Source organism: Bactrocera neohumeralis, unplaced genomic scaffold, assembly GCF_024586455.1.
Source record: "Bactrocera neohumeralis isolate Rockhampton unplaced genomic scaffold, APGP_CSIRO_Bneo_wtdbg2-racon-allhic-juicebox.fasta_v2 cluster10, whole genome shotgun sequence".
In the NCBI taxonomy this organism is placed as follows: domain Eukaryota; kingdom Metazoa; phylum Arthropoda; class Insecta; order Diptera; family Tephritidae; genus Bactrocera; species Bactrocera neohumeralis.
In genome coordinates this window covers 80395-99606 of record NW_026089623.1, presented here as the reverse complement: position 1 = coordinate 99606, position 19212 = coordinate 80395, and the positions used below count along the sequence as shown (strand labels likewise).

At 34.8% G+C, this 19212-nt stretch overlaps 1 protein-coding gene across 5 annotated transcripts in view; it reads right to left on the bottom strand.

The window, feature by feature from the left end:
• LOC126764836 (DNA topoisomerase 3-alpha) overlaps positions 1–19212 on the bottom strand; it is a 64084-nt gene that overhangs the window by 7036 nt on the left and 37836 nt on the right. Inside the window, exons 11-12 of one of the 5 annotated variants that reach the window (XR_007668106.1) lie at positions 4243–4321; positions 4054–4145 (exon numbers count right to left, since the gene is read on the bottom strand). The exons of 1 other annotated variant lie outside the window; for it this stretch is intronic. Coding sequence is in view for 2 of the 4 variants with exons in the window: in XM_050482414.1 (XP_050338371.1) it covers positions 12748–12964 (217 nt within the window). In the remaining 2 variants the exon portion in view is untranslated. Of the gene's footprint in view, positions 1–4035; positions 4146–4242; positions 4322–12652; positions 12965–19212 lie in introns of those variants that run through there. 3 more of the 5 variants (XM_050482413.1, XR_007668105.1, XM_050482414.1) reach the window with 3 other exon arrangements.

Below are 19212 nucleotides of genomic sequence, written 5' to 3'. Positions count from 1 at the left end.
TTCCATTGCCCGACCATGAAGAAGTTCGAACAGCAACTACCCGCATGAAGAACAGCGAATAAATATTATTATAATAAATATTTTAACTGAATTTTGTTGTTGTAGAGTTGGTACTGATGCAAATTCTGCTCTCCTTCTATCCCTATCTTGCCCTAAAAACAATATTTATAATTATATTTAAAAAATACTAATATTCCAAAAATTTAACATTAATAATAAAAAATTATTACTATTATTAGTACAAAAATAAAAAGTTATTTATTTATATTTTTTTGTGCCTTTAATGTCTTATTGTTAACAGTTTGTGCCATTTCATTTTCAATTGATTGTTGCCAAACCTGTCAGTCTTTCTTGACACATTCTAGAATTTAATTTTAAAATCATCTTCCCCCTCATCATTGAAATGAAACTGGTATCAAAGTAATACAAATATTGGGTATTTTCGTATTTTGTCAATAGATGTCGTTGAAGTCCTATATCTCCAATCCTACCAATCACATTGTGTCATATCATTTAGTGTTGGAAAGATGCGAAGGACGCACACGCACAGGTATTCATTACAAACCAAAGAGAACATATAACATAAAAACTACCGGTAGAGCTACAGTGTTGAGAAAAAGATCAATCGTAATTTGAAATGGGTGTATAATATCATTGATCTCAACGTATTCAAGATATTATGCCAGTCTCAACTTTCACGTGGACGGAGTTAAGGTCAGTACTACATAAATATGTGATATTTTGTGTGCAAATCGACGGAATGCCCGAAATCAACACATAGCAACTTACACCATACAACAACAAACACTGGGTGCTACTATTAAAATGATAATACTTCCGCTGTTTATAATTTTTATTAAAATACGATTATGAAACTTATTTTGTATATTATATAAATAAATAAAATAATTAACAAAATCCCAAATTGCCGTGAAAATTTACAAAATTATTTTATTTAGATAATAAAAAAAAGTAATAATAAATAAAATATGTAAAGCTAGCTAAAATGCCGCCCTATAATTCGTGCGTCCTAGACAATTGCCTAACTCCCCTTTATCGACGGATCTGTCCTGCTTGGCACCCAAAGTAATTTAGTACGGAGTACCAAAGTAAAGAAAGACGTTGGTGGTTTCAACATTTTTTTTTCTTTTTCGATAGCTTATATTTCCATAAATATCCGGTGAAATCGGGTAGGTCGTATCTTGAATAGTTTTTGGATGGAAGCGTTCTAAAGAGCGACCGCTCGGAGGTGCAAACATATACAAGTGAAACTTTAAACGCGTTTTTCTCGAAACGACATTTTTCAAAATTGCTGGCGTCATAACTCAACGAGAAATTAACCGATTGACTTCAAATTAAAGCTGCGTATTTTTTATTCATTTACTATACAATGACCTACGATCTTTTTGATTGGTTGAAAATTGGCATTAAAAAAACGACAATTTTTTACCTAAAAAAACGATTTTTTTTCAAAATGACGCCATTTTTGTAATTTTTGATATTTTTCAAAGATCGTAGGTCATTGTATAGGAAATATTTTTAAGTTTAATAAGCTTCTCAAATTTTTTTGTTTCAGCTACTCATTCGGCCGCAATCATGCCAGCAGCTGGGGCACTTTTTTTCGAAGAGAGCCGTTATTTTTCAACATTTTTGTAAAAAAAAAAAATTTTAAGTAAAGCTGAAAATATACCTTATTACGTTCAAAGAAGTTTGAAATATTCAATATCTTAAAAAAATTCACGAAAATCGCCTAATTTTTCATGCGTCACACTGGTATCCCCTTAAAGTACTTATCACACAAAACCAGTAGGTACAGTATATAAATCAAGCATCAATGAAGATTTTGGAATAAAACTTTGAAAAAATGGGTCAAAATCTTTTCTATGCTGGTATGACTGTCAGTGACATCTGGGCCAATTGTGACATCAAAATAATAATTTAGTACACGGTTGTCTTTCTGAAATACATAAAATGCATTCGACGATTTTTACGATAAGTGAAATTATTTAACAAAGAATTTCCACTAAATTTTGTGTGCGGAATCAAATTTCTTGTTCGGAAACGTTCAGAATGTTGGAAAAGGCGTTCGGTAATAATTGTTTGTTGCGAGCAAGTGTTTTTGATTGGTACAAATTACTTATAGAAAGTCGAGAACGTGTTGACGACAAACCACGTCCAGGATGGCCATCAACATCAACTGATGATCAACAAGCCGATAAAATTGATGAACGACGATTTACAGTAAGAGATCTTACTGGCATCGTTGGAATATCGGAAGGATCAGTGAAAACCATTATGAAAGATAATTTGGGCTTAAAAAAGTGAAAGCACGATTCGTTCCAAAATCACTCTCGCGTTAACGTATGTGAAACAATGATTTTCGACTACCAGGATGTCATAAAACGTATTATTATTAGCGATGAGTCTTGAATTTATGCTTATGACCCAGAAACAGACGATCAATTGGCCGAATATCGTTGCAAAGATGAGCTGAAGCCGAAAAAAACCACGCCAAAGAAAGTCAAAAATCAAGGTTATGTTGACAATTTTCTTCGACGCATTTAAGGCTATTCAAGAAATAGACTTTAAAACTTTTAACTACTTAACCGATTCAATTGAAATTTTATTTTAAAAAGTGTCTGTTATTCATCTCTTCATTGCGCTTGCTCGGATTTTGGATAATTTTAAATTTTTTTAGAAGTATTAAAAAAATCAAAAAAAGGGAATACAATTTTCTTGTTAAGTCGATGCCATTTTGTGAATTTTCTACCTTTGGCAATGTCTATCCAATAGCGACCTCTTTGCTAATTAAGAATTTTTAATATATTTGTTTTTCTTTTTTTTGTTAGTTTGAAAAATACCTAAAATTTAGTCTTTAGATTAGTCTAGACTTGAATACCCCCTAAAATTGAATAAATAGTTCCACTGGCTCCCATATACTCATCAATTTGTGAGTTATTTTAATGCTATGTAATATTTGCATTCTATTAATGCGTCTAGTACGTAAATTGCCTTTTATATTTAGGAATTTGGCAACCCTAGTTTGCAATCTCACATCTATATAGTAAAATTTGAAATTTTTTAGTATGTTCTCAGAACGTTTCGCATCGAGCGTTATTTGTGTTGTTTACAGTTACTTGAAATATTCATCTCTGCCAAAAAATGGAATTAAATCGTGAACATTTTCGCGCGAGTATTTTGTACAGCTTTCGACGTGGATTGTCTTAGTAATAGTGCATCGATGATCTTAATTTAACTTTTGGCGTTGAAGCTCCATCAAGAACCAGTGTTTATCGATAGTATGGTGAATTGAGGTAGTTGAACACTCTAAGACGAATGGGGATGTCTCCTAAAATCAGTTCTTGTTGCGTGGAACTAACATACATTCAATGTTGCATTTGCATTTGATTGTAGAAAAAATAAAAAAACACTTATCGCAACCATACTACAAGAACAGTAAATTCTGAGTGGTACGTAACCATTTGTTTCTCAGTTGCTTTTCAAGAAATCAGGAAAACCAAACATCGAAGACGGATTACTCCTCATCACCACAACGCGAACTTTGACACATCGACTGAAATAACTACATTTTTGAGCACTTAAAACATCGATTTGTCACACTCCGTATAGTCGTACTGACTTGGCACCGAATGACTTTTTTTATTCCCGTAAGAAAAAAAAAAATAAACTAAGAGGTGAACATTTTTCGATACTTAAAGAGGCGGTTGGTCAATACATCAATATAAGAGATACATCAATCAGAGTGACAGAGGTGCTTTGAGAATTGGTTCAAACGCATGGAAAAATGTATACATCTTAATGGAGAATGTTTTGAAAAATAATAAAGCAATTTAGATGATTAAATTTTGTTTTGGTTTTCTAATCCTCCAACCAACGTAATCGAGGTCTGAATTCAACAACTTCGTAGTTTACTTAATTCGTTACTTTTGTTTGTCTACGATGTTAATTTTTTAGCTAAGCAAAACACAATCTCACACAAATATCACAAAATTGACAATAAACGAGTGTACATACCTTGCCTTAAAGCTTCGTCTTTCCATTTGAAAAATCCACACGAAGCATCTCGCTTAGAGCATGTATAAAATTCGCGAGACTTGTTGGGACCCTCTTTGCGCACGATTAACCTAGCAGTAGTTATTACAATGATAAAAAAACAAATAAATATATTTTCACTAATTTATCGAACACTTAGAATTATGTTTTACAATATCGAGCCATTACCGCCAAAATAATGTATCCCACACCATAATCGATTTTTGTTTTGTTATCGAATTCGATAGTTCAGCATCATTTGCATCATCTGTCAAAATTTCATGGCTGTAGATTAAACCGTTATGATTTTATAGCAAAAACAATTTTAATGTAAATGCATATGGTGACTTGTTTACATTTTCTTTGAACGCTTGTGTGGGATACAATTAAATTCTCTTTTAAAATAAATGAAACACAAGGGGAAAAAACACAATTTTTTGAGACTTTAATTAAAATTAAAGATAAAGCTTTAGAACAATATGTCGAAGGTATGAATTTGTTTTTTTTTTTGCAAAATATGTTTTTGTTTTCAATTATTGGATATTTTTACAGCCCTCCCTCGTACCATATAGCGATTCAGATGAATCTTTCGTTGATTTAAATGGTTTGGAAAGTTTAAAAGAAGTCGAGGAGGAAACGTGTGTTGGGAAAAGGGGCTACAGAAAGCAAAAGAGAATACCTAAAAGGCTGCAAAATGTTAAGAAAAAAAATACGAGTGTTTTGCCCAACCCGTGCTTAAAGAAAAAATGTCCAAATTCGTGTCATGATAAAATTTCTGAAGATGAAAGAGTAAGAATAAATGAACATTTTTGGGGATTTGGCAACAAAATTAGACAGAAAGATTGGCTGTCTTCTTGTGTTAAACAAGCCGATATTAAAAGGCGATATGGAGAAAGTGACAGAAAAAAGTGCAGCTTTAATTATTTTATCAATATCAATAATAGCAGTTTTAAAGTTTGTCAAAATTTTTTACTGAAAACGTTGAACATTTCACAAACGATTTTAATATCCGTAAAGTTCGTATAAAACTTGCCTTGAAAATATGAAAAAGCCAACTGCACACAACAAATCTGAGGAAGCAAGCATATCGCTAGTAAAATCCTTTATAGAAGAATTACCAGCGGTTCCTTCACATTATTGCAGGAACAAAAGTACAAAATTATATCTACCTCAAGAATTTCGAAACATAAAAACTGTATATCAGCATTATGTAGAACATTTGAAAACTCTTAATAAAGTAAATAGTCAGTTATCGTTAAGAGTATTCCGTAATATTTTTAAAAACAGTTTCAATTTAGGCTTTCATTTACCTAAAAAAGATAAATGTATCTTATGCGAGAATTACAATAATTTAGACACAGAATCCAAAAAGCAATTGCATTCATCAGAAGAGTATCAAATTCATCTAAAGGACAAAGAGAAATGTAAACAAATATTTTTGTAGGACCAAAAGCTATGCAAAGAGCATCCGGCTTTTTTATGTACAAGTTTCGACTTGCAAAAAGTCTTAAATACTCCCTATGGAAAAAGTGTTACTTTGTTCTATTCTAGAAAATATTCATTCTACAATGAAAGTTTTTATGAGAGTGGTACAAGAGATGGGTTTTGTTTTTAATGGAGAGAAAAGGATGGTAAACGAGGATGTAATGAAATTTGCACAACTGTTTTCCAATACCTTAAATTAGTCGATGAAAGAAAAACCCAGTCGATAGTCCATCTTTATTGTGATAGCTGCGCAGGACAGAACAAAAACAGAGCTATGCTTGCGACATTAACCTATTTTGTTGAAAATTCTAATTTTGTAACTAATATAAAAATCACATACTTGTTGCCTGGACACACCATGATGCCTGTTGAATCGATACATAGTACAATTGAATCGTTTATTCGGAATAGGACTATTTGGGCTCCAAGTGAGTGGTACACCATAATATCAAATGCAAGAACTAACCCAAGAAAATATAATTGTATTGAATTAACTAACAGTGATTTTAAAGACTGGAAGACATTTTCACAGACGTTACTTCCAAATTCTGTGAAAATTCAATTTACAAAATTATGCTCTGTTACATTGGAAAAAAAAATTCAAATATTACTCTTAAATATGGCTACTTTGATGAATCTGAAACCATAAATTATGATCTAGATTCAATTCCACGATCCAGACGAAACTCCCAAATAGTTTGTGAGGGACCTACTCAATTATATGATCATATATTAAACATTTCTTCTGCTAAATATAAGGATTTGAAAACGCTTTGCGATAAAAAAACTATACCCGTAAAATTCCATCACGAGTATTTAAATTTAAAATGGGATGGATCTGTTAAAGATTTGCTACCTGAAACCGACCAAGAAGATAGTATTTAGCGTTCTTTATATATTTTTATCTATCGTGATTCAAGTTTACGAGATTTTAATATGAATAACATTACTTTGTTAACAGAAAACTTTAAATATATGATTTACATTACTTTATTTTTGTTTTATCGAATATACTAAGAAATGTATGCATTTATTTTTTTTTTAATCAAATGTTATTTAATTTTAAGGACTGAGTAAAAAAATTAAATAAAAAAAAAAACGGGAAGTCACTTCCTTAAACTTCATATTAAAAAGTTTTGCAAAAGAATTCAACATTCATTATTTGACGAAATCGTGATTGTAATTCGAGTTTGGTATTTTATTAAGGCCCCTATTATGTTTTCAATCCATCTTCACTCAGGCTGGAGTTTTGACAATCGGGTTTATGGTTTTCAACTCATCCTAGCAAAAAAAAACTCGGTTGAATTGTGGACAAACTTAAACTTTGTATTAAAGTTTTTAACTCTGTGTCAGTGGGGTTGACTATGTAGAGCATCATAAATTTTCAACTGCTAACAAGAAAAATATTAATCGACAAGTAAGCAAAGGCTAAGTAAGGATGTAACCGAACATTTTATAGGCTTGCAACTTGCAGGAGTCAAAGCCAGGGAAACAAATTAAGGTGTAAAATGTCAACCGAAAGATCGGTCTCCAAGCAATTGTATATAGATATACTATATATAACTCATACACTGACCGCCATATTCGGAATTAGGTTTGTTAGAAAAACGAAAATCAATGCGTAGTATATGGGAGTTGGGGTAGTATCGATCAGAGTTTGTCTATAACTATTATTATGCCACATACTAAAAAAATGTTCCCTGGCACCTTACATTCAATCAAAAATCCCATGGAGTAAAGTCAGCCACGTGTTCACGCGCACTGTTTGTCTTCAAATCAGCGATAGAGAACAACTTTGAATCACTAGCGATCAGCTTATACCTGATTTGTTTATGAACGTTCGTATCAGCAGAAAATACCCAAAGTGATGCAAACTCATGCTTCAATGATTGAAATGATCGACAGAGTTTGGTTTGTATATCATCCCCTAAACACTGATTTACTAGTGCACTTTTGTTCTATTTCAAATACATATGTTTGCATATACATGTATGTATGTATATATGTACATATGTTATATGTAGAATGGAAATTCCATCGAGTACATACATACAACAAATGTATGTATATATGTATGTACATTATCGATGGAATTTCCATTGTTTACGCTTCGAAAATTTGTAACATGCGCACATTTTCAAAGCTGATACATTTTTTGTCACACATGATTCAAATCATTCCAACAGAAAATTGTTGTTGTTTGCTATATTCATAGATTTACCCATAGATTTACTCGCAGATTTACTTATAGTTTACCCAAAGTTTCACTTCAATTCAAATAATCGTCGCAACGCTATGAACTGACATGATACGATTGCAACCGAAGCCAGGCATACCGCTTACACGATTGTGATTGCCGAAGAACAGATTGTTCGTGTTGCATCAGATCAGTTGACGCTGGCGGCTACTCGAATTGATTAACAATGTTGTCTATGCTGAACTGAATTGATTTGATTGTGTTTTTGGCACGACTGTTTGTTCTGATTTTATTATACTCGTTGCAGCTCTCTGATACACATACTAATCATAAAACTTTTTTGCAAGTGTAGTCGGGCCTCTTTCTGTAAAATGACGGCATGGACAATCACTTCTTTTTGGCAACGACAATTTTGAAAAAGAAACAAGCTTAACTAATTTGAAATAAAACTCATTTAATTTTTCGATATTAAACAAATTGTTTTTCTTTTCGATTCTGAAGAATCTGTGTAATATTAAAAAGTAACTTGCGAGTCGGTAAGTAATACATTACTTTTATAAATAATTTTTATAAAATTTAAATAAAATTTATCCGATATCGACCAACGTTAGTTGATTACAATATCGCATTATTCGTGCCCATTCGATGTTATTGTTTAATTCCAGAGCGTATAATTTATTGAATTAACACAATTTTTTTTAATAACACTTATGTAAGTAATATGCGCGATAAGCGACAGACGTTTTCCTGTCCTGGCCGTTGAGTTTACTCAATTTCTTTATTTTGTCAAGCGCCGTTCTTAATTTTTACCCTACCTCAAAATAGAATATAAGCGGAACCCTTATAAGATAACTTTGTTCGTCTGTCCATCCGTCTGCCTGTCAGCCTGTGTCTGTATGTGCTAGCCGTTTACGTGTGATGATGCCGTGTCCATTTTTCGTCAATTTTTATATGTACATACATATATTCAAGGTACATTACATAAGTGATGTAAAACCTCTTATTTTTTTAGGGACAAGAACATTCCATTTATATTAAAACACTTTTTCAAAGACATTAGGAATGATTCTGGAAGTGACGTAAATATATCTGGAACTTACAATCTAAGGGAAGTTTAAATTCAACAACCAACTTTTTGAACCATTTAAGAGTAAGTAAAACTAAAAATTTTAATTGTATTTTATTTTGTTAAACAAATAATTTCGAATTCAAAACTCATTAGCTAGCTAACAAAAAGGATTTTATTTGATATTAAATAATATAATTTCAAATTTCTATGCTTTAAACTATTAATTAAACTTTTGCAGAAAAGAGGACATGCTGATATATGTACATATATATTAGCAGAGTATGAGAAACTCAAAATTCAACATAACAGGAAGAGAAAAGATGTTGGTGATGCTGGCGGGGAATACAGTTCATTTAAAATATTGAAACAATCTACTCTTCCAGCCATCTTACCAAAATCAGTTAATTTCGACAAGTTACTTGTGGATTTTTTAGTGGATACCATGTCACCCATATCAATTGTAGAAAATGAATCCTTTAAGACTCTAATTGAAGGTACACAGCAATTAAGTGTTCCACCGAAAATAATGTGTAAACAAACATGTTATAAAAAAATTGCAGAACAATATGTGGAATATATAGAAAATACAAAAGAACAATTAAGAAAGGTTGATTTTATATGCACCGTAGCTGATATAAGATCATCATCTAAAAGAAGTTATTTAGGCGTAACTGCTCATTGAATTGATTGTGATAAATTTAACCAAAAAGGTGTAACTTTGGTTTGTAGAAGATTTAAGGGAACACATAGTTACGATAAAGTAGCTTTGGTGATTGCAGAGATTAATTCTGAATTTGATTTGAAACTGTTAAAAATAATAAAGACTATTACGGACAATGGATCAAATATGGTCAAAGCTTTTAGAATATATGGGCAAGATTCAGATATACAAAGTATAGGAATAAGTGAAAGAACAAACTCTTACTCAAAATATTGATATAATGTATAATAATATTGACGATGGAGATTAAGACAATTTCCGCAGTCATTTGAAGAATTTGAAGAGTTGCAACTGCCTAATCATGAAAGGTATGCCACACACAAATTACATTTAATAGCTTCACAAGATATGGATAAAGTTAGATTCAAAAAAAAAAATCATTCAAAAAAATTTATGTTACAGCTATGGCAAAATGTCAAGCAGCTTGAATCTCTGTGCGAGGTCTCATAAAGCCTGTGAAATATATCTAGAATTCAAACAATAATTGCATTCAAGATCTATTGGCAGTAAAGGGTACCCTAAATGAATCTTTAAAGAAACTAGGATTGGACATTGGCCATATATGAGCTGTTCAAAGCCTATTGCTGATGGCATCAGAAGTTTAGAAGGGACAAAGATACTTACTATGGATGTCTTATACCTGACGTGATGAGAATGCAAAGAAATGCAAAAGATGGCATAATAGCATCAGGATCTTATCCCTTTTTCAAAATGAAATGAGTGCCAAAAGCCAACAGAGAATACATCAAAGAAGTATTTGTTTCAGAAATGAGAAAGTCCAAGTCCAACATACTGACTCTGATAAAAAGAAGGAAAGAAAAGAATCTTATTATATGTTTGTTGAGGACTGTGATTTTTCAGCATCCAGTGATAATGTTAATACTACTACAATAGATCTGAAAACACTACTATATTCAAAAGATGAAGACACTACCTTAGGATCCTTGAACATTAGGGTGCTTCAAAAAAAATTTTGAATTTTTTTTCAACTCTTACCCCCTCAAATGTTAGTGATTGACAAACAAAAAATCCTCCTTCAAGCCAGGCGCTGTAGCTTAACTCTAAGGGGTTGCTATTCTATATTTAGGTTCCCATACATTTTACATTGGAATTTTCGTTTTTTCATTCAAACTAAAATTTCACCAACTAATTTTCGTTTCTCAAAAATAACCATCACATAATGGGTTGTCAAAAAATGCTTGCGGTATTTTTATTGATTTTTTTTTATTTATTGAAATTGAAATGAATTTTTGATGACTCATGCCCAGCTCTTGACCGATGCTACGGCTGCTACTATGCCGGTCTCTTTCGACCAATTCAGCGATTTTATCGCAATTTTCAACAACAGGCCGTCCGGACCGTGGCGCATCTTCGACCACCTCTACACCAGAACGAAACGTTGATTTTGCTCCAAGTTTGCGACGCTATAACTCATGAACGACTTAAAAGAAACGACAATCAATCAAACAGCGCGTGAAATGGGCTTTCCAAAAAGGTATAGCATGACCCGATGTGACGAATAAAACTAGAACTACGCGCTTTCAGCGCCAACTAGCGAAAATACCGCAAGACTTTTTTGACAACTTAATATTCAGAAAGTTCATTTTTCAAATTTTACTAGTACTCGTATTAAAATCAGTTAAATAAATATAAGTGCTTATGCTTAAGAAGGTATTTTATTTTCAAAACCTATTTTAAAAATACGTGTTTTGCATTTTGGACCCTAAGATTTTTGCCATCGTAATATAAATCAAAACCAATGTCCATTATAATAATTATTGATATTTTTGTGAGGAATAACTAAATTAAAATGATTTGATTTTTCGTTAAAAATGTAAAGCTATTAATTATCTGTAAAATCCAATCAAACTTCGACTGAAAATAGTTTAAAATCGTAAAACCTAAAAAGGGTTGGGTTGATCTGAAGTTGAATTGCTCTATCTTCAATTCAATGGTGTTGAAACCGTAATAGGAGGAAAAGTAATATTACTCCAATATAAGCAAAAAATAGTAAGACTTATTAATTATTTAAAAATTCTTAAATAATTGTTCAAATACTATGTCATTCCCCTTAAAGTAATCCCCCTTGGCCCCAATATAGTACTTGTACCAACGTTTTTTCCAATCCTCGAAACAGTTTAACAACTGTTAAAGTTAATTTTCGGAATACAGTTCAATGCGCGTAACGATTCACGTTTCGAATAACCATTACTACAAATTATTAACAGAAACAGGCGTAAAATTAACCGGATCCTTGAATTAATAATGTGGGGACTATTTCATGTTTTGCAGATATGCACCGTCACCGTATAAAGTCAGCCGGAAGTTCGAAAATTATTATATTCGGTATATAGGGACTAAGGGAAAAGTTGAACCGATGCAACCCATTTTTGACATACATACATATAATTATCAGGAAAGGATTATCTCCTAATTTTTTTATAAATCTCACACATTGACCGATATATTTTTCAGAAAGTCAGCCTTAGGCTTCGAAGTCCATATTTCCAATTTTTAGGGGCTTATATAGTTTTCGTTCCGATTTGGACAATCGCACTATTTTATTCGAATATATTGATTGGTTCTTGATTTGAACAGAGGAAAGTGAAATAATCGGATGAGATTTAAAATTGTTTTATATGGGAATTATCCGATTTCGCCCATTTTCGCTGTATAACATCGGAATGTCAAAATGTCCTATGTTCAATGTCAAATGTCCTATTGGTCGAGCGGGTTTGGATATACACTTGCTTTTGGCTTATTAGTAATTTTACTACTCTGAAAAAATATAAAGTAACAGAAATAGTTATAATCCAAAAATTCGCCATTTTATTTCAAATATAAAATTAAAGACTGTCTCCATTTTTAAATATAATAAATAATACTAAGATACCACCGAAGTTGCAAAGTGTAGCAACGTATGCAGATTAAAGTGCTAAATATGCTGCATTCAGCTCCACCTGTTCGATTGATACATTCTCTGCGGTTTATCCTCCAAGTTTTCCAACATAGAAAAATTAGTAACTAGCAGCCGTGTGCAAATTTCAATTTATAATTGGGATATTTTGCCTATGTGATATTCTTTCTCTAACTCATTCACTTAGCGTGATTCTTCAGAAAAAATCGATCGATGTGAAAAAGGCATCAAATATGATAGATACGCTGCCTGTAACGTTCCGAAATCGAAGACAAAAAGTTGAGAAACCTTTTCGATCCATTTATTCAGAAACGAAAAAAATGGCGGCAGAATTGAAAGTTGACGAAATGAAACCAAGAATTCACGGCCGGCAAACAACACGCAAAAGTTGCGAAGAATACTACAGGCTGGCAGTCTACATCCCTCTGTTGGATACAATCGGCGAAGATTTGAAGACACACTTTTCTGAAGAAATATTGGATGGATTTCAACAGAGTTTGCTGCTTCCAGAAGAAGTATGTGCTTTGAAAAACAAAGAAATGGAAAATCTTATTGACTGATTGATATATAGATAACGTTTGAAGCTCAAATGTGAACTTGATCACTGGCAGTGCCATTGGGGGCACAGACAAAAAGACAATAAATGCCGTCTACTGCAATATTGAAGAAATGCGAATGGGAGCTCTAAACCCTTTTTTCGACACTTCGCCGCGTGAAAACGTGGCTGAAGATGAACATGCTTCAAGATAGATTGATCGGTCAGACGTTGCTGCACATGCTTCATAACATTGAAGTCACACAGAAGAAATTCCAGAAAGATTATCAAAACTTGGCCCATAACGTTTTATTTTGTGAAATTTTTCTATTCAATACACGAACTGACTACAGTATTATACATTGCAATGAAATATATTACCCGCACGTTTACGATTTATATTGTGTTTTTTAATTGAATGGGATTTGATATTAGAAGTTCGATTTAAAATTTTTCGACCATAATATTAAATGTATAAAGACTTCTATTTTTAATACAATAATTTTCACGTTTCAAGTAAATTTTTATAACAAAAAAATCTATACCTAGACAAAATTCATTCAGAGCCTTCAACAAAGCTAAGCGATGTGCTAGCGACAAATATTAGAGTATGTTCACCCCAAAAATTATAACGAAAGACTTTTAGAATGCTTTTAGATATAAAAATCATTCATTAGACAACTAATGGTATTCCGTAAACTTGACCCATTTGCTTTGTTCACCTCGACCAATGAATTAATACTCCTACACCAGTGCTTTAATATCATCTGTTGGAGGAACACAATTAACAGTCCTTCTTTAATTCGATTATTGCACTCGCGAACTGTCAATATATAATTGTTAAAAAATGAACTGGAGAGATTTAGAACACCACTGATTTAGAACAGTCATTGCACCTAATGTGTGGTACGACTCCAAAGGTACATTGCCTTAACACTAGTGTTATCCGTCCTATAGTAAGATATAGTAGAAAGCACTAATGAAAAGAAAAAGGAAAGAAAAGGGGTGTTACGAAACCCAACTTAACGAATGCTTTGAAGGGCATCTTTGAGAAGTAATATGCATGGCTTACGGCCAGCCGGCTCAAGGTTTTATATCATTGCACTCAGGCTCATCGTCACCATGAGCATGTAATCATACTCGACCTTACTACAAAACTTAAGTTAGGTTGGCAATGTGATCGGAATGCTGTTCCCGATTTATGTTCTATGGTGAAATAAACACCAATGATACGGCGAAATCCTTGTATTCATCGATGGATCACAAGGTGAAACAGAAACAGGAGCATGCTTTTTGTATACCATCGGCAGTGTCAAAGGATAGTTTCACTGCGCAAGTTTACGAAATGAGGGCATGCACCTGGAATATCCGGTCCCTTAATTGGGAAGGTGCCGCTGCCCAGCTGGTTGATGTCCTCGCGAAAATAAAGGCTGACATCACCGCCGTCCAAGAAATGCGATGGACGGGACAAAGACTGAGACAAGTAGGTCCTTGTGACATTTACTGCAGTGGTCATATAAAGGAGCGCAAGTTTGGTGTGGGATTCGTGGTGGGAGAGGGACACCGTCGCCGAGTACTATCATTCACTCCGGTGAATGAACGTCTAGCCACAATCCGCATCAAAGCGAGGTTCTTCAACATATCGTTGATTTGCGCCCACGCCCCGACGGAAGAGAAGGACGATGTGACCAAAGATGCCTTCTATGAGCGCTTGGAACGCGTTTATGAGAGCTGCCCTCGCCACGATGTCAAAATCGTGCTTGGCGACTTTAACGCCAGGGTGGGCAAAGGACGTATCTTTGGCACTACGGTCGGTAAATTCAGCCTCCACGACGAAACATTCTCACATGGGTTGAGGCTGATCGACTTCGCCGGGGCCCGAAATATGGTTATCTGTAGTACTAGATTCCAGCACAAGAAAATACATCAAGCTACCTGGCTGTCTCCGGATCGAAAAGCCACCAACCAGATCGATCATGTTGTGATAGACGAAGGACACGTCTCGAGAGTTCTAGACGTGCGTACGCTCCGAGGTCCTAACAAGATTCGCACCTGCCTCTGTGCAACAAAAAGCGCACGTCAACAAACACAAGGAAGGTTCGACGTCGAGAAGCTGCAATCACAACAGACAGCCGAACGATTTTCTACTCGGCTTGCACATCTGCTCTCTGAGAGCACTCGTCAACAACTCGGTATAAGGGAACTGTGGGACGGCATTTCAAACTCCTTACGTACAGCTGCAACCGAAACCATTGGTTTTCGGAAAGTGCAAAAGAACAACTGGTGCGACAAGAGGCCGAATGCGTGAGAGCTTGATAAGCTGGCCGATAGGGGTAATGCTCGAAAATTCTACGAAAAAATGCGGCGACTTACAGAAGGTTTCAAGGCCGGAGCATACTCTTGTAGAACCCTCAAAGGTGATCTAGTCACCGATGCCCAGAGCATACTTAAGTTATGGAGGGAATACTTCTCCACCCTGCTGAATGGCAGTGAGCGCACAACGCCAGGAGAAGGCGAACCCGATTCCCCAATCAATGACGATGAGGCAAACGTTCCATTGCCCGACCATGAAGAAGTTCGAATAGCAATTACCCGCCTGAAGAACAACAAAGCGGCGGGAGCCGATGAATTGCCGGCCGAGCTACTCAAACACGGCGGCGAAGAACTGATAAGGAGCATCCATCAGCTTCTTTGTAAAATATGGTAGGACGAAAGCATGCCCAACGATTGGAATTTAAGTGTGCACTGCCCAATCCATAAAAAAGGAAACCCCACAATCTGCGCCAACTGCCGTGGGATAAGCCTCCTTAACATCGCAGATAAGGTTCCATCGAGCGTATTGTGTGAAAGATTAAAGCCCACCGTCACTGATTAGACCTTTCAGTGTGGCTTTAGACTTGGCAAATGAACAACCGACCAGATATTCACACTGCGCCAAATCTTGGAAAAGAGCCGTGAAAGGAGAATCGACACACACCACCTCTTCGTCGATTTCAAAGCTGCCTTTATGCCGCGATGTCTGAATTTGGTATCCCCGAAAAACTAATATGGCTGTGTAAACTGACGTTGAGCGACACCGAAAGCTCCGTCAGGATCGGGAAGGATCTCTCCGAGCCGTTCGATACCAAACGAGGTTTCAGACAAGGTGACTCCCTATCTTGCGACTTCTTCAACCTTCTGCTGGAGAAAATAATTCCAGCTGCAGAACCTAATAACGCTGTTAGTTCTGCGTTCTCCAGACTGTACAAGGAAGCAAAACAAATGGGTCTGGCAGTGAACGAGGGCAAGACGAAATATCTCCTGTCATCAAACAAACAGTCGTCGCACTCGCGACTTGGCTCTCACGCCACTGTTGACAGTCAACACCACCAACAATGTCAGCCTGGAAATCCAACGCAGGATAACTCTTGCTAACAGGTGCTACTTCGGACTGAGTAGGCAATTGAGAAGCAAAGTCCTCTCTCGACGAACAAAAACCAAACTCTATAAGCCACTCATAATTACCGTCCTGCTATATGGTGCAGAGGCTTGGACGATGACAACAACTGATGAGTCGACGTTGCGAGTTTTCGAGAGAAAAGTTCTGCGAAAGATTTATGGTCCTTTTCGCGTTGGCCACGGCGAATATCGCATTCGATGGAACAATGAGATGTATGAGATATATGACGACATTGACATAGTTCAGCGAATTAAAAGATAGCGGCTACGCTGGCTAGGTCATGTTGTCCGAATGGACGAAAACACTCCAGCTCTGAAAGTATTCGACGCAGTACCCGCCGGGGGAAGCAGAGGAAGAGGAAGACCTCCACTCCGTTGGAAGGACCAAGTGGAGAAGGACCTGGCTTCGCTTGGAATATCCAATTGGCGCCACTTAACGAAAAGTAGAAACGACTGGCGCGCTGTTGTTAACTCGCCTATAATCGCGTAAGCGGTGTCTACGCCAGTAAAGTACTTATGTAAGAAGCCAATTAGTATGTTTTCTTTTCTCACAAAAATGTTACATTTATCCTGCCCTATGCTCGGGCTGTCAAATGTAAGTGTTATTTTTTATACCCTTGTAACATTGTTACAAAGTACAATAGGTTGTTTATCTAACGGTTGTTTGTATCACCTAAAAATTGTGGAATTAGATATTGGGTTACATCTATTGAAATGATCAGGATGACGAGACGATTTGAAATCCGAGTGACTGTCTGTACGTCCGTCTGCCTGACTGGCTGTGTAAGCAGTAACTTGAGTAAGATAACTTGAGATATCTAAATGAAATATGGTAAACGTGTTCCTTGGCAAAAACAGAGTGAGGACGAGTAATCGGTAAGCGGACCACTGTCACGCCCACTTAGCGCCATTAATGAAAACCTATTAAATATCTTAACTACGAAATAAAACTGTAATTTGGTACAGAAAACAACAGTAGCAAAGGACAGTGTTGGGCTAAAATTTTTTAAAAAATTTTACTTCCTTCGAGAGTAAATGTACATATCTTCTAATCCAGTTCAGGTACTATAACTAAATACGCTTAGAACAAATACTTTAAGAACCCGTACCGACAGTGTTGAAATTGATTAAATAGAATTAAATCGACGCGAGTGAACACGTTTTCTTAAAAATTATAAGATTACATTAATATCCCTATAATGAACTCCGATTCCCTGGTTGACGTTTTTCACATCAACTCAAAATTAATTTTCATCGAACAATGAAGTGAACTATTTCGCTACATTTTTTAATATTGCCAACATATGTATAAAGGTATTTCTCCGGCTTTGATCCTTGCAAGTGTGCGGTTACACTCAAACTTAGCCCTTCCTTACTTATTTTATTTTTGTCCTTTTCTCAGAACGTGTCCTTCTCAAAAAGTAAGAGTGGGAGTTGCCCAGCGGATGTTTATTTATTGTTTTATAGTTATTTCTTTGAATTAAGTTTTTCTATTAATTAAAATGAATCGGTCAATTTTGTTCAATAATACATATAAATTGCAAGTGAGTTCGCAAGCAGATTTTATTGTTCTTTTACAAGGTATGCTGCTTCTTAAGCTGCCCTGGATCGTTCAGCTCCCACAAGGTATACCAAAATAGTTCTTTAGAGTAATGGTCGATAGTGAACAGAAAATTCTAGTTATAGGAAAAAACGTTTAAAGACTTGGCAAAGAGATAATCAGGGGTGTTGTGGAATCTGATAGTTGTCGGAATCAGAATTGAAACCCATCAAAAAAAATAGTAGGTGCCATGAATTCAGATATTATTGGTTTGATATTCGAAACAGAATTTGTATCGGTTTTGGGTCTCGGAAACCAATTTTATCGGTTTTGCTATCAGAAACAAAGCAAGAATATAGTCGCTCACAGATTTGAAATGTAAGTTAAGAAATCAAGTTTTTTTATTATTTCGAATTAATTTATCTTTATTTCTATAGGGGAAAACATAAGTATAAAACACGAAATGTCTTACTTATTGAGTTTTTGAGGAAAAAATCCAATATTCAAAGATATTAGATTTACAAAACTTAATAAACATAATTTAACACCCAAATGCGTCTTTATTCATTCGATAAATGTTATCTCTTAAAATCTTCCTTTAATTCGGAACTTATTAAAAACTTTAATAGGATTGCTTCCAAATGTATTCATTTGCAAGTTTTGTCACTTTAGTAAACAGCTGATTCGAATATTGGTTTTGCGAATGTTCGAAAAGCCGAAAATCCAATCAGATTCTGTGACACCATTGATAATCAGAATTGGTTTGCAATTCTGTCAGCTAAGCAATTTTGTCTTGGATTCCACAACACCCCTGATTATTCTAGTTGACTTTACACCATATCGGTTAAGGTGTTAATTATTAATAATAGCAAAAGTAAACGACATCACATCAGTTCAGGCTTACTGCTAGAAAAAAATCGATTCAGATATTTGCTTGGCGTTCATATATCTAATACACAAATTATTAAAATAGTAAAATTAAACAGTAAGAAATGGAAAACATTAACGTTGACTATTTTATTTTTAATTATTTTTAAACAAGTAAGGAAAGGCTAAGTTCGGCTGCAACCGAACATTTTATACTCTTGCAACTTGCAAGAATCAAAGCCAGGGAAATACCTTAAGGTGTAAAACCAATAATATAGAGTAAAGTCAGCCGGATGTTCGAAAAATCTGATATTAGTTATTTATGGCCTATCGCCAAGTTTTCCTTCAATTTTATCTATTTTAGCACAAAGTACTACACTTATGAATAAA